This window comes from Pelophylax lessonae, assembly GCF_965119305.1.
Source record: "Pelophylax lessonae genome assembly, chromosome: 8".
Lineage (NCBI taxonomy): Eukaryota > Metazoa > Chordata > Amphibia > Anura > Ranidae > Pelophylax > Pelophylax lessonae.
The window spans coordinates 272,654,073-272,670,509 of NC_138775.1; the positions used below are offsets into that span (position 1 = coordinate 272,654,073).

General features: G+C 43.7%; 1 protein-coding gene across 1 annotated transcript in view; it reads left to right on the forward strand.

Annotated features, from left to right (window-relative positions):
* The window catches only part of DEPDC1 (DEP domain containing 1), a gene marked incomplete at its 3' end in the record, with an annotated part of 37,158 nt that extends 22,097 nt beyond the window's left edge, over positions 1–15,061 (forward strand). The window contains exons 9-12 of the mRNA XM_082266635.1: positions 6,246–6,418; positions 9,849–10,025; positions 14,099–14,263; positions 14,921–15,061. Coding sequence (XP_082122761.1) covers positions 6,246–6,418; positions 9,849–10,025; positions 14,099–14,263; positions 14,921–15,061 — 656 coding nt within the window. The remainder of the gene's footprint in view (positions 1–6,245; positions 6,419–9,848; positions 10,026–14,098; positions 14,264–14,920) is intronic.
* Positions 15,062–16,437: the final 1,376 nt, after the last annotated feature.

A 16,437-nucleotide genomic window follows, 5' to 3' on the forward strand; every position in this document is an offset into this window, starting at 1 on the left:
CATCTTGCCTGCTGCCTCTTTTATATATATATATTGCATGCTTTGCTTGTGTCTGCATTGCTTAACTGAGACTTGAAGTCAGTCCATGCAAAACTAACCTCCCAGGTTGTGGTAGATTCTGGAAAATTTAAAACGCTTAACTTTCTGTGCGCATTTCTGGAAACGCTCTAGAAAAAGGTCTCTTAGCCGGGTAGGATCTCCATAGCCAGGTAGAAAAAAAAAAAAAAAAAAAAAAAAAACAAGCAACGTAAAATCACAAGACATGTATAATGCTCAAGGTGAGTGGTTCCTCACAGGCTCCACTGTGAAGGTCCAGGATGCTGGTGGCCCTCATCGCACTCTGGGAAGTTGGTCATAAAAGGAAATGAATTGCTGCACTCCAGGCTAATAACATATTTAAAAACCAACAACCCCCCTTTTCTTCTTTCTTTCTCCCCCCCCCTTTTCTTTCTCCCCCCTTTCTTCTTTCTTACCCCCCCTTTCTTCTTTCTTACCCCCCCTTTCTTCTTTCTTACCCCCCCTTTCTTCTTTCTTTCTTTCTTCCCCCCTTTCTTTCTTTCTTCCCCCCTTTCTTTCTTTCTTCCCCCCTTTCTTTCTTTCTTCCCCCCTTTCTTTCTTTCTTCCCCCCCCCTTTCTTTCTTTCTTCCCCCCCCCCTTTCTTTCTTTCTTCCCCCCCCCCTTTCTTTCTTTCTTCCCCCCCCCTTTCTTTCTTTCTTCCCCCCCCCTTTCTTTCTTTCTTCCCCCCCCCTTTCTTTCTTCTTCCCCCCCCCTTTCTTTCTTCTCCCCCCCCCCCTTTCTGTCTTTCTTTCTTCCCCCCCCCCCCCTTTCTGTCTTTCTTTCTTCCCCCCCCCCCCCCTTTCTGTCTTTCTTTCTTCCCCCCCCCCCCCTTTCTGTCTTTCTTTCTTCCCCCCCCCCCCTTTCTGTCTTTCTTTCTTCCCCCCCCCCCCCTTTCTGTCTTTCTTTCTTCCCCCCCCCCCTTTCTGTCTTTCTTTCTTTCTCCCCCCCCCCTTTCTTTCTTTCTTTCTTTCTCCCCCCCCCCTTTCTTTCTTTCTCCCCCCCCCCTTTCTTTCTTTCTTCCCCCCCCCCCCTTTCTTTCTTCCCCCCCCCCCCCCTTTCTGTCTTTCTTTCTTCCTTTCTCCTCCATTTGTCTTATAGAGATTTTCCTTCACTTCCTGTATTGTAAAATCAACAGGATACAAGAGGATATCTTTCCAATTTAAAAAAAAAAAAAAAAAATCCCTTTTTAGGCTGGCCATACTTTTTTAGATTTTCCAAAACCCATATAACATGAGTTCAAACCTAAATTCAATTATCAGGCAGACCGTTGCACTACATTGTTAAAGGAAAGTGAACAAGAAAATTCTATGTATGGCCAGCCTTAGGCTGGGCTCACACGTATGCAAGTTGGATGTGGGTTTCCCCCCGCATCCAATTCGCATGACGGGAGTGTGTGACCGGCTCTCAATGGAGCCATTTGCACAGCTCCGGGTCAGCCGCGGTCTGCTTCTAAAAAGGGTCCTGTGCGTCTTTGGTTCTGATTCAGGTACGAAATTGGGCAAACATTCGGACCTGATTTGCTCCTGAACCGCAGAACAGGGCGCACCAGACTCCATGCTGTGAACCCAGCCTGAGACCGTTGTCACAAGAAGGGTCTCTGTTGGAAAATTTGCCTTGATTTCTGTTCTAGTGGCAACTCAAAGTTTGCAATTTTACTCTTTTTTTCTTTTGCAGGGGGTGATCAGGATTATTAAAGAGGGTGAATCTTCCTAAGGCCCCTTTCACACAGCCAGCCCGTCCGTCAGACGGACTCTGTTTATCTCAGTGGGGGATCGATCCGCCGATTCCCCCACTGAGCAGGAGGGTGGCAGCTATTCTCCGCACTGTGTGAGGAGACACCGCTGTCAGTTCCCCATACATCTCTATGGGGGAATCGGCTGGGAACAGACCGTCGGTCCGTTCTCATCCGATCTGGTGGACGGATGGAAAATGGGGTTTCCATCCGTCCAGAGTTGACGGATCGGATGTCAGCGGACATGTCTCCACTGACATCCGATGCCCCATAGGGATGCATGGGGGGGACCGTTCAGATCCGCCAAAAAAAACAGAAAGGCGGATCTGAACGGTCCGCCTGTGTGAAAGAGCCCTAACAGGGACCCAAACAGCGATTTTTAACTTTGTGTGCAAATCTTTGCATTTAGTCATGTGTTGAAGTGGAATTCTAGTCTAATCTTAACTAGTCCAAAGAATGTTACCCCCCCCCCCCACCTCTTCTGACACCTATGCAAGAAAGATCTGTACTTGCGCTTTTTTGCTGCTCTGGTCATGTGATCCGATTTTCCCTGTGTCAGCCAACAAGGGGCTGCAGGGGAGAGGAGGGAGCACTGACAACAAATAGGCGCTTATGGGTGACGTTGCCACTCCCACTGCATTGTCGGAGCAATCACTCTTTTCCCCTGCAGCCGGCACTGGCTGACATGGATCACATGACCAGGGCAGGCTGAAAATAGGCATCTTATCTTAGGTTAAGCTGGGTGTACAGGTATGAAAAATAGGCCGGTTCAGCAGGAAACTGTGTGCTGCGGTCTGTTCAACAGCAGCCGGCCTAATGATCAAAGTCTGTTTGAACAGTCATGCTGAAAAAAACATTCAGTCAGGGTTTTTTTGTGGGGTGTTTTTTTTTTCAGAAAAAAAAAAAAAAAAAACCTGTATACAGTAAACCCTCCTCCATCGCTGGGGTTATGTTCCAGACCCACCCGCAATATTTGAAAATCCGTCAAATAGAAATACCGTATTTAAATACACCCTAGTCATGTTTTATAACTTTCACTGTACTTTTTTAAAATCATTTAAGGTATTTAAACACACTTTTAAAGCAATAGAAACACATAAAAGATACTGAGAGACAGAGCAATGAAAAACAAAGAAATATTTGAATTAACAATGATTTAATTAATAAAACAATAGTAATAGGTCTTGCAGAAAAAAGAAAAATGCAAAATACCGGGAAACGCGAAAACTGAACCGCGATATAACGGGGGGTTACTGTACCCTGCTTTAGTCAGCATAGGCTTTAGGAGGGGGGGGGGGAGCATTATCTGAGTTTATCCTGGAATTCTTCTTTTAACGTTTTTTTGCTTGGCAGTGGTCATAAAGGAGCAGCAGAGGGGAGAATCTCGCCATCAGGGGCACAGATGGTACTAAAAAACTTTAAAGGCTTTAACCCTTCTATACTCCTATCTAAAACTTAAAGCGGGAGTATGTTGAACCTCTTCCGAGAGACCACTATTTGCACACAGAGCAAGGTTTTTTTATTTTTTTTTTTTTTTCTACAACATGCTGGCAGGAGACAGGCTTTTCTAGCTGTGGCTGCTTTTATAAAGGATGCAATGGAATGGAAGACTTACATGTTTTTTGATTTGATGTGATTTTTGTGCCTTGTCGTGTTTTTATTCTTTCCTCTACTTGCGTGTAATTTTGTAGCTTTTCACAAAAACGAATCAAACTGCAATTAATATATGGAATCCAGACTCCTGTTTTTTACTTATTTTACAGGACATGTACTAGAGCTGCACCGAAATGAAAATTCTGGTACTGCAAATTCGGGATGTACTTGGCTGAAACTGAAATTTTGACTGTTTTTAAAAAAAAAAAAAAAAAAAATCTTATTATATTGGACTTTTTAATAATTATCATAAATTTAAATTAAAGTGGTTCTAAAAGTAGAAGGTTTTTTTTTTTTTATCTCAATGCTTTGATTTAAAAAAAAAAAAAAAAAAAAACCTTGTGTGGCAACCCCTAATACTTGATTCGGCAATGTGCCTCTGCCATCTGGGACTCTCCCTCCTTATTGGCTGAGACACAGCATTGGCAATCACTAAGTAAGCCAATGAGAGAGGGGCGGGACAGAATCGCGGCTCCCCGTCTGAATAGCAAGCTGCTTGCTATTGGGGCACTCGATAGGAGGGAGGAGCCAGGAGTGCCAGTGGGGTACCCAATAAGAGGAGGATCTGGGCTGATCTTTGCAAAACCACTACACAGAGCAGGTAAGTACAATGTTTTTATTTTTAAAGGAAGAAAAAAAGACTTTAATATCCCTTTTTAATATGAATTTTTATTTCGGCCATAATCGCCGAAATGAAGCAGTGTTAAAAATCCTGCTTGCTGCATTTTTGGTGCATATTTAGTCAGTGAAAAATCTGCAGCAGGAACGCATCAAAAATGCACGTTGTGTTTTTTGAGTCACATGACCTATGAAAAACACACAATAAAATTGCAAGCGTTTTCGGCAGCCATTAGCGCCACTTTTCTTGCAGCCAAAATTTCGGTGCATCGCTAATTACCATTAAACAAGTCAAATATTTATACACTTGTTTAATGATGCAATGAGAATTTTTTTGTCATTTATACGTTCATCTTTTTGTAGAGACCACTGAACCTAAAATCTGCAGTTTTATCTTCCAACACTTCGAATTGTTTGTAAAAGTTTTGGAATCTTTGGGTTTCTGTGAGCAGAGGAGCGAGCTGTACATTTAAGTCGTCTGTCCCCTGTGGGTGCCAGCAGGCATCTTTCTCGGATTATATGACAGGTTAGATTGTTAGTCATGGCAATGGCTAAGAAAATTTGGGAATGAGTATTCAGTCCCTATCTTGCTCTCTTTTTCTTTTACAGGCTGTGTCAGATATTCCCAATGGGATACGGTTAATATTTTATCTATGTAGGCGTACCGCTGACAGCTGTAGATAATCATTTGACTTCCAAAAAAAATGCCTGTCATTGGCACGTTGGAGCTGAAGGGAATGACTAATGAATGTTAAGTAGAAGCTTCTCGTTCTGCTAGCCTGGTAAAGCCCAGTGGAGCCCTCTACATTACTGTAATGCAGGCAGTATATAGGTATAGTGGCAGAAAAAAAAAAAAAATAAATTTCAACCGCAGTATAGGTGTTCCACCATGGGTTAAAATAGCCTGTGCTGGCAGTGTTGCAGAGTCAGATGCTGGTTTGCATGCTGCTTTTACATAGGACACAACGGCCGAGATCTCTAAACATCCAACCCTGTTGATTGGAGCAGTGTGCTGAGAGGGGGAGGTCTCCAGCGGTCTAACCCTGTTGATTGGAGCAGTGTGCAGAGAGGGGGAGGTCTCCAGCGGTCTAACCCTGTTGATTGGAGAAGTGTGCTGAGAGGGGGAGGTCTCCAGCGGTCTAATCCTGTTGATTGTAGCAGTGTGCTGAGAGGGGGAGGTCTCCAGCGGTCTAATCCTGTTGATTGGAGCAGTGTGCTGAGAGGGGGAGGTCTCCAGCAGGCTAATCCTGTTGATTGGAGCAGTGTGCTGAGAGGGGGAGGTCTCCAGCGGTCTAACCCTGTTGATTGGAGAAGTGTGCTGAGAGGGGGAGGTCTCCAGCGGTCAAACCCTGTTGATTGGAGCAGTGTGCAGAGAGGGGGAGGTCTCCAGCGGTCCAACCCTGTTGATTGGAGCAGTGTGCTGAGAGGGGGAGGTCTCCAGCGGTCTAATCCTGTTGATTGTAGCAGTGTGCTGAGAGGGGGAGGTCTCCAGCGGTCTAATCCTGTTGATTGGAGCAGTGTGCTGGGAGGGGGAGGTCTTCAGCAGGCTAATCCTGTTGATTGGAGCAGTGTGCTGAGAGGGGGAGGTCTCCAGCTGTCCAACTGTCAATTAGAGCAGTGTACTGGGAGAGGATGGTCTCCAGTGGTCCAACCCTGTTGATTGGAACAGTGTGCTGTTAGAGGGACGTCTCTAGCTGTCCAACCCTGTTGATTGGAGTAGTGTGGTGGGGAAGGGGGAGGTCCCCAGCGGTCCACCGCTGTTGATTGGAGCAGTGTATCAGGGAAGGGGAGAGGTCTCCAGCAGCCCAACCCTGTTGATGGGAGCAGTGTGCTGAGGGGGGGGGGGGTCTCCAGCGGTCTAAACTTGTTGATTGGAGCAGTGTGCCAGGGAATAGGGGAGGTCTCCAGCAGTCTAATCCTGTTGATTGGAACAGTGTGCTGGGAGGAGGAGAAGGTCTCCAGTGAAGTGGTGGCTGCTTTCATTTTTTTGGTTTGAGGGTCACAATCCCAGATTCCCTGTGTTTTTAATTTTATGTGGTATTTTAGGTTCACTGGTTTCTTTGATGTATTGTCTGGGTGAGCAGCTGGTGTCTGTCCCAATCGGCTGGCACTATCCCAAACTGGTTGTGGGTTACAAACTCTTGTGTTAGCCGGCCACTGATCTCTCTCTGATCTCTATTCTCAGGCTTGCTGCAGCCTCACCTGGAGAGAGTGGCTATAGACGCCCTGCAGCTGTGCTGCCTGCTGCTCCCACCTCCAAACCGCAGGAAGCTCCAGCTGCTGATGAGGATGATCTCCCGGATGAGCCAGAATGTGGATATGCCACGACTGCACGACGCCATGGGCACCAGATCTCTGGTGAGAAAAGATTGTTCTCAAACATTGCTGTATGTTTAAATCCTGGGCACTGATCAGTCAGATGTTTGCTTTTGGAGCAAGATCTGCAGTTTTTGTTCCACTTCCTATATGCCAGGACTTGACAAATTTTGCTTTTAAATCTAGAAGCCAGGTGTTTTGTGTTGGACTTTAAACTTCCCACACATCCAGGGCAGCTATGCAGGGTTAACCAGATATACAAGCAGGCACAAATTCGATTCATACCAGAAGCAAAAGCATGCAGATGTTAAGCTGTAAAGAGTTAATCATTTAACCGTTTAGGTAAGTAGCACTTAAATGAAGCAGAGTCCTCCCCTAGCATCCAAGGAGAGGGTTAATTGCCAGAGAGTCAACAAAACTGTAGCACAGATAAGTGGGCATGAGGTTTGCAAGGAGAGACCAATTGTAAGGATCGGTATCTTACTCTACCCCCCTCCAGGATATATGTAGCTACTGTATTTCTGCCTGTGCTTTCTGCTGAAGCCACAATCGGACCGGCCCTGGTGGCTCCATGTGCACCTAGGATCACTACACAGGAGAGGGCGTGAGGAGGAGAAGCTGACCAGCTCTCTGTCTCCTCCTACAATCTGTGTGTGGGGGGGGGGGGAACAATCGGCACACACTCTGGGCTGAACAATCGGCACACGCTCTGGGCTGCATAAAGGCCCGTACACACGTACCGATCGTCGGCCGAAAAGCTTCGGCCGTCGACCGATCTGCCGATTGTAGGCTTGTTAGTATGATGCTTCCGACAGCCGACGGCGCACTTTCGGCCGAAAAGAATCTGTCTTGCAAGCATGAAAATTTTTGTATGCCGACACCAGAACGTCCGATTGTTCGCCTGTCAGTACAGAATTCGGCCGACAGACAGCAGATTTGCAAGACTGGGCATGCTCAGAAAAGAAAAAACACACGGAAAGTTAACCATCACATGACATCACTTCTGCAGTCGGCTGTAGTCGGCGGACAAAATTCTTGTGCAGTCTTTTGCACATTTCAACAGACACCGACAGCCCTGGACAAAAGACGGCCGATCGTTCGGCCGACGATCGGTACATGTGTACGGGGCATAAGACAGATACACTCAGAATGCTACAGCCTGCAACCCCGGCAGTGAATGGGCTGACAAACTCAGGCTCCAGGACGCAATTTCTAGTCACTATGGTGACCTGGCGCCCGGGGTTTGTCAAACCCGGCAGTATGTAGCGGATGCTACTACAGTAGGATACAGCACTGACCATGGCTGTATCAATTAGTGAAGGAAAACCATGACACTAGTTGCGCACAACACCAATAAATAAAATAAAAGCAATCCTCAAATCAAATAATGGTGCATCAATAAACTGTGCCCAGAAAATAAGTCCACAATATGAATGTTGATATGAAATCCAATAAACTAAATAAAATAAACTACTGTGAATAAAGGTGAGTCTAAAAAATAACTTCTATAAGAGCCCATTCACATTAGCGCGACTTGTCAGCCTGACAAGTCGCGGTCCATTGAGTAGTACAGGACCCATTCTAATAGGAGCGACACAAGTCGCTGCGACTTAGAAAAAGGGTCCTGTACTACTTTGCCCCCCCCCCCCCCCCCCGAAGTCGTGCCGCCTCAATGTGAATGGGCTCTAAACGTGATAAACCGGATGATCTTGTGAGATTTCAGTGCTAATAATGTGACACCCAAATTAGATCCACCACCAATGTGCTCCACACCCGTCAAATTAGCAATTCACCCTCATTTGTTGCCTACCACGCTTGTGGATAAGGCAAATTTCCCTGTGTACATTACTGTTGGCTGTGGTGTTCCACCAAGGCCATGCAGACAGCGGTCCTCATATAAACCAGAAGGTTGGGGGATAATCCTTAGCTCCAAACCATGTGGAAAAAACATAACAGAGGGACCCCACTGGTGCAGTACCATTAAAACACTTTATTAAATCCACAAAAACCATATATAATGCCCGTACATGTGTTTAACTTGCCAAGCGCATATATACATCCAATGAACAAATGAGAGGGATAGGGGAGATCACTCTAGTCCGGGATGCTGCAGCGTGAAGTACATGGTGTCCACGGAGCCAGATGAATCACCCTGCTCACCTTGATCACTCCTTCAGTCTGTCGTGTAGCCAGGGATGTGTGTGTATGTATGTGTGTGTGTGTGTGTATATATATATATATATATATATATATATATATATATATCGGCACACATTTTGATTTTCAAAAAGGGTGTGTATACATTTTTAGCGCAAGAATTTTTGCATTTTTAGTAAAGGAAATGGCTTGGCCCAGACAAGCTATTTTGTAATGGGAAACCTGAAGTTGGCTTTTAAGGTCATTGCACTGTTTGTATTTGGTGAGAGGTTTAATTTCCACGTACAAAAAGGCTTTTTCACAGTTCGAGCTCTGAAAATGTGGAATAGACTTCCCCCAGGAGCTAGTTCTAGGTTGCTTAGTTGAGTATTTTAAGTCTGAGTTCCACTGGCTTTTGTGTTTCTTAAAGTCAGCAGCTACAAAAGGTGTATCTGCTGACTTTTAATAAACATACATGTCCCAAGATCCAGGGATGCGGTCGGGGGGAGCCTCAGTTCTCTCATCTTCTCCCTGTCATCTCTAGTGTGTGCACCCGGCAGTGACTGCTTGCGACTTCACAGCCGGGTGCAAACTGCGCATGTGCGAGTTGCGCTGTATGCCCTGCGCTGTGAGGGCCCAAGCAGAAGTGGGAGCGGGTACCTGTCCAAAACTAGGTACCGGCTTTCCCCCCCCCCCCAAAAAAAAAGACATGCCAAATGTGGCATGTCAGGACCACTTAAAGCGGAAGTTCCACTTAAGGTCATGTGACCACCGTGATTGGCTGTCATGGCAATCGGACAGCTCCCGAACGCAACCAGCCATACAGGGGTCAGTAAGTGTGGTGTTTCACCCATGTTGGAGCAAATTGGACTATGCGTTGGTGTCAACGGTGGGATGAGGGTTCTATAGATCAGCCTTTCTCAACACAGAGGAAAAGTTTGAAAAACATTCAGGTCTCAAGGAACCTCTGCTCAAAATGACTCTCTACATCTCATGATACATTAGTGTGATGGTCAGTGGGAAGATTGCTCATTATGCTTGTGGTCATTGGGAGGGATTACCCTCTTATAGATAACTAAAATCAGTGGGAACGTCTGAGAGGCAGAAATTGCTCTAGAAACCTGTTGAGAAACCCAGCTGTTGTTTTTTTTCATGCTTTCTATTGGTTGAAATTATTGGAATTAAAGTAATCTAAATGCTATAGCAGTCAAGAGAATGTAGAACTCAATCATTTGGAGTGTTGTATAGTGTATATATTAGAATTTAAAATGTGTAGAACTTGGTCTTTGATGGCCTTCTCTTTTTTTTTTAATTCGGTGGTGTCCTGTCCTTCCAGATGATCCAGACGTTCTCCCGATGTGTTCTGTGCTGTGCTGAGGAGGTGGATCTGGATGAATTGCTTGCTACCAGACTGGTCTCCTTCCTCATGGACCATCACCAAGAGGTCCTGCAAGTGCCCTGCTATCTGCAGACTGCTGTGCAGGAACATATGCACTACCTCAAGAGACCTCGAGTAGGTGTCTTTTTTTTTTTTTTAGGAATAAATGGTTGGAATTGTTGCTTTTTCCTGGGGTGTAAAGGTCTTCGTATGTCCCCCTTCTGCTTCCCTTTTTTTTATATATTTATTTTTACATATATAGATAGATATATAGATAGAGAGATAGAGAGATAGAGATATATATATATATATATATATATATATATATATATATATATATATATATATATATATATATATATATATATATATATATATATATATATATATATCCCAAATCTGCTGTGTCAGAGCTGGAATTCTCCAATCAGCAGGGAGCATGAGCTTTTCAGATTTCAGGGGGTATATCAGACTTCTGCAGGGAGACCACTGCTTCCACACAAAGCAATGGTCCCCCTCTGCACCATACTGGCGCTCAAGCTTTGGTTTTCTAAGGAAAACTTGACTTTGCACACCTTTTGTGTTGATGCACCTAGAATGTATTTAGCCGATGAAAAGTATTTTTAAGCTTAAAAATACTGATTAGACAATCGTAATAAAACCATTTAGGGATCAGGTGACGCCCTCGCTTACCGACAGCAATGTAGGCAAAAAAATGGCTACCGCGTAGTTGTCCAGCTCTGGAAGCGCATCCCCCCCCCCCCCCTTCCCCACAGCTGATCACAGTTGGAGGTAAAGGGCCAATCACTCCTCCCAGAACCCCCCCCCCCAAAAAAAACTGATCACTGTTGGAGGTAAAGGGCTCATTAGTGCCCTGATTTATCAGTCCAGCTCCATCAGTGCAAATCGGTGCAGACTCATCGGCACACATCCATGAAGAGGAAAAACTTCTAATTTGCAAAATTTTATAACCGAAGCAAAGAAAGTTGTTTGGTTTATTTTCGTTTAGCAAAAAAAAGAAAAAGCCCTGTAGTGATTAAAATACTACTAAAAGAAAGCGCTATCGGTCTCAAAACAATTATAAAAGTTTCAGATGGGTGCACTGTTGCATGACCGCTCAATTGTCATTCAAAATGTGACAGCGCTGAAAGCTGAAAATTGGCCTGGGCATGAAGGGGGTAATAGTGCCCAGTAGACAAGGGCTAATTACTTTTATAGGCCTGAGAGTACCCCTAGTTTCGCTTTTGTTCTGATGTCTATCTAGCCTGCCCCATCCTACCGCTTTGCTGTTCCCTATGGTGCATCACAAAGACTGTGGTCTTACTGGCCAGTAGAGGTGGTGGGGAGGGCAGCTGTCAACACTAGGAAGTGTTGTATCTATAATATTAGAGCAGCTTGGATCTGGGGGTTCCACAAATATGCCAGAACCTGTTTAGTAGTTATTTTTCCACCGACGGGTTCACTTTATTTTATTTTTTTTTTATTTTTTTTTATTCTTTAACCACTTTAATACCGGGCACTTTTCACCCCCTTCCTGCCCAGGCCAATTTTCAGCTTTTAGCGCTGTTGCATTTTGAATGACAATTGCGTGGTCATGCAACACTGTACCTAAACCAAATTTGTGTCATTTTTTTCCCCACAAATAGAGCTTTCTTTTGTTGGTATTTGATCACCGCAGGGTTTTTTTTCCTTTTCTGCTAAACAAATAAAAAAAGACCAAAGAGTTTGGGGGGGGAATTTTTTTTGTTTTTATAAAATTTTGTAAATAAGTGTTTTGTTTTTTTTTTTTTCTTTTTTTTTCTGCACTGATGGGGTGGCACTGACAGGCGGCACTGGTGGTCAATAATGGGCACTGGTAGATGGCAATGATTGGCACTGGTGGGCAGCACTGATGGGGAGGGCACTGGCAGGCTCTCTGAGACCTGATTGCCATCCCTGGGGTGGGCATCCCTGGTGGCTCTAGTGACACCCCCCACCCAAGGGTCTGCACAGGTAATCAATGCTCTGATTACCAGTGCAGCCCCCCCCCCTGTCAGGAGAGCTGTGGATCAACTGAGGAAAGCTGATCCAATGACTCTTCCTATTTACTATGTGACCAGCTGTGATTGGACACAGCTGGTCACATGGTAAAGAACCTACATCAGTAGGCTCTGTACTGAGATCGGAGGATAAGGTAACATCCTTCCCGCTGCCAATTGCCTATAGGGCGGGCGGGAAGTGGTTAAAGATAACAAGTAGAGTGAGAAGATGCCCAATAGAGCAGGAATAGAACCAGGAACTTTGGCAAGAAGACTTTTTTTTTTTTTTTTTTTTTTTTTTTTTTGCAAATATTTTATTTAAAATATGCAGAGGAATACAGAAAAAGAAAATCCAGATAAACCGACAATATAAGGCAGTCTTATGCAATCCCAGATAATCCACATGAGAAAGGGGTAGCAGGGGAGAAAGTGGCCCACAGATAATGTCATAGGAACAAAAACTGGGTTCGTCAATCACCTATACAGGTTAAGGGAGTCCAGCATAAAACCACAAATAAAGGCATCAGAGGTCGGCCATCACCCTCCCCGCATTCCAGCTAGAGAGTAGAGTCAGAGAAGACCTCTTTTACTGGTGCACCTATCGGACTCCATCTATAACTGAAATTCCACCGATGTGTGGGCAATGTATTTAATATGCTTTATACTTGAATTTACATTTAATATATCAAGTTGGTTTAGCCAAACAGTGAGATTTGTCCACCACCAGTGTGCAAAAGCTCCATAAATTGCAAAGTGTAGAACTGGGCAGCAACAATATTTCAGTTGGCTGCAAATGAGTAAAATGTGGTCAAATGCAGCCAATGGTGCGCCTCCTTCCCTGCAAATGCATATTCAACAAAAAAAAGGGTAGTCCTTTTTGGGACTTTAAATGAGGCTCAACACAAACATAATACACATAGATACAGCTTTATTGGTAAATTAATACATATCTCACTACATAAAGAAATAATATAATATCAAGCCGGTGCGTAAAAAATTGCATGATAATATATTCCACAAAATATTTCAAATATCGATACATGGTCAAATTAGAAAAATGTGTCCTAAAACTTGGTGCGTTTCGTGAATCTCGGGTTAATTTCATCAGGAGTAGATGCATATCTAAGTATCTATGGAATAGAGCACCAATTTAGAATGGAACACGTGTTGCGCCTCATTTAAAGTCCCAAAAAGGACCCACTTTTTTTTTTTTTTTTTTTTTTTTTTTTTTCATTTTGGTGAATTCAGCAGCAAAATCTGATTTCCTGATTGTTCGCTATAGGTTGATGCAATTCACTCGTTGCTCCTGGGCTTTCTAAATATACTGACAAAGAGAATATATGACTGCACTCAATTTTAGTGAACACAGTGCCAAACCAGACACCTATAGAATCTTTTGTGTACCCGTGAATAAATTGATACACATCAAATATTATATACGTGGATGATAAATAAATACAATAATTATAAGTGATTGAGCTGCATGTCAAAAGAGAAGCGCAAAATACGCTTCTTGAACACAAATTAGAGGGTTAGACTGCGCTCAAATTACTATGCAAAAACAGCCGTGATCAGTCCATCCAAAATAAACTGAATATCTCTTGTAAATCAAATAATGCTCTGTGCTACAGTTCAATTTCTATATGGAAAGCTTTTCCTTGTGTCCTTAGTGCTGGTTCACCAGCGCATAAGAAAAATTGGAGTGTATTCTCCACCGGGTGTCCTCCACCAAACCCTCAAGCCACACAAGCTGCTTACCAGATCACATTGACCCCTTGTTACAGGTGGTCAAAATGGGCATCAATAACCAGGAACAGCAATCCTTTTTAGAAATGTCCTCATCAGATGTGGATGGCAACAGGCAAGGGTTAGATTTACGGGAGACACAACCAGAAGCTCCTCCGTTTTTATTAAAACAAAGTAGACTTGCGTTCAAATTTGCCGCAATCTGCCGGTGTAAAACAAAAGCCGGAGTGATGGTGAGTCAGGGGACGCAGTTTCCTGTGCCACCTGCTTTCCAGGGACCGGATGTGATGTATGGCGTTCCCACGACCCTATATACTGAATATTGTTTATATATTCTAAAATGTGCAGTATTTCTGTGGCTGTCCTCCTATAGCCCCACATCGTCTGCTTTCTGTTCGTTCTGTATGGATCCTTCCTGAATGATAGTTTTTTTGTTTTTTTTAGGTGAATGGCCAACCTCCAGGCTTTTATTTCTGTAAACAGATCAGCACTCAGGAATTTGAGGAGCAGAAAGTGGTGACGTCACAGGTTGCTATAATGGATCTGCTGGAAAGTATTGTGAAAGACAAAAGCCTATCTGTGAAGGACAAGAAGAAGAAGCTAAAGCAGGTCAGACCTTTACCCGGTTAAGTGAATTTTAGGTGTGCTAAGGCATAAATCTACGATTAATAGAGTGGAGAAAGACATTAAAAAAAAAAAAAAATTAGAACTGTGTCTTAACAGGATATTTTCCTGCTCCCTTCTTGTCCTTGTGAATTCAGCACAAGAAATAAGGAGAGCATGGAACACTAGAACACAGAAAATAAAGAAGAAAACTTTCCCCACTCTTGGCAAAAAAACATTACTTCCTGTCCCAGGGTCACCCTGTTATCTGCACAGCATCGCATACTGCAGCATGCAGCAGCACCTGCACACCGCTGACACGGCCGACATGTTAACCTATCTTTCTTCAGGGTTGGTGTCCTCCGGCCATCTGATTGGCCGGAGCCACAATGCATCACTCCCTCGCATGCACACCGGAGCTGCCGTTCGGCACCGGGCTCTGAAGGAATGCCATCGGCTCCGGTTGCTGTCAATCACAGCCAGTGAGCCAATCTGAAGAGGGAGGGGCAGGGAGTGCCGGCAGGGGACCCGAGAAGAAGAGGATCTGGGGTGCCCTATGCAAAACTATATTACACAGAGAAGATCCGTATGACGTTTGTTTGTTTTTTAAAACAAGACTTTAATATTTTAAAGTATTTATATGTAGATCTTGTTTCCCCACAGTTCCAGAAAGAATATCCTGAAATATACAAAAGCCGATTTCCAACCACCGAAAGTGAAGCCAAACTGTTTGGAGACAAGCCTACCATCAAGCAACCAATGTTGGTCCTGAAAAGACCAAAATTTCGCAATTTAAGATACTGACTAGAGTCACACGTAGGACAATCTCCACAGGTTCTTTGTATGGAAAGTCATTGACTGGATACAAAAAAACTTTATATATATATATATATATATATATATATATATATATATATATATATATATATATATATATATATATATATATATATATATATATATATATAATAAAAATTTTTTTTTTTTTTTTTTTTCCCTTCAGAGAAGACACCTTTCATACTTTTTACCATTGACCATTATGTGCCAGTTCTCCTAAGTAAGATCCTCCTCCTAAAAATGCTACTTTTGTGGCAGTCATGCTATTGGCTTTTTTTTTTTTTTTTTTTTTCGAAGACTTTAAAATCTGTCCATATAAGCCAGTGTATTATCAGATGTGTATTGATGGACGAACACCTTCAGTTGCCAGCTTGCACAATCATTTTATCTTCAGCACCTAGGCACGCTATTGTGCAAATATAAACCACAGCTTTTATGGTGGGCCATCTCCGGCTGCCCCTTCCGTGTTTTTTTTTTTTTTTTTCTTTTTTTTCCTTTTGGTCCTATAGACCAGTGGCCCTCAACTCCAGTCCTCGGGGCCCACTAACAGGCCAGATTTTAAGTATTACCTTGGGGAGATGCAAACTAGAGTACTGCAATCACTGAGCAGAAAATGATATCACCTGGGTTGTATTTCAGTTATCTTGCAAACCTGGCCTGTTAGTGGGCCCTGAGGACAAGGGTTGAGGACCACTGCTATAGACAGTAAATTGTGTTTTGGTGGCCAATAGGAAAGGGTAAGAGGCTGGAGGAGGTGGGTAAAGTATAAACCACAAAATCTGGGGTAGAAACTTGCACAATGGAGAAACTAGGATGTTAAGGTTAGAGCTAAAGCCAGCAACTGCTTTCATGGTCCATCTTCTGCTGCCCCTCTATGCTTTCCTAGTGGCGATTTAGACAGGCTATAAGGTTTAGCGGCCAATAGGAAGGAGCCGGGGACTGGAGGGGGTGGGCCAAATATAAGCCACAGAAGCTAGGTTAGAAATTTTTTATAAAGGGGTGCCCAGTATTTATAAGAGGGCATCAGGGTCACTTTTCAACCTAATGTGACAATGCAGGTTTATTTTAAATGAAATTCAAACTGAGAAATCAGTGATCTCTGCAGCTTGTGACAAACTTGTCAAACTCCATAACTTAACATATTTGGGATGTACAAAGTACAATATCGCACATTTTGTATAAAACCCACTAGAAGAGGGATCCTCAAACTACAGCCCTCCAGCTGTTGTGGGACTACACGTCCCATGAGGCATTGTAAAACTCTTGACATTCAGACATGACTAGGCATGATGGGAATTGTAGTTCCTGAACAACTAGAGGGCCATAGTTTGAAGACCCCTGCA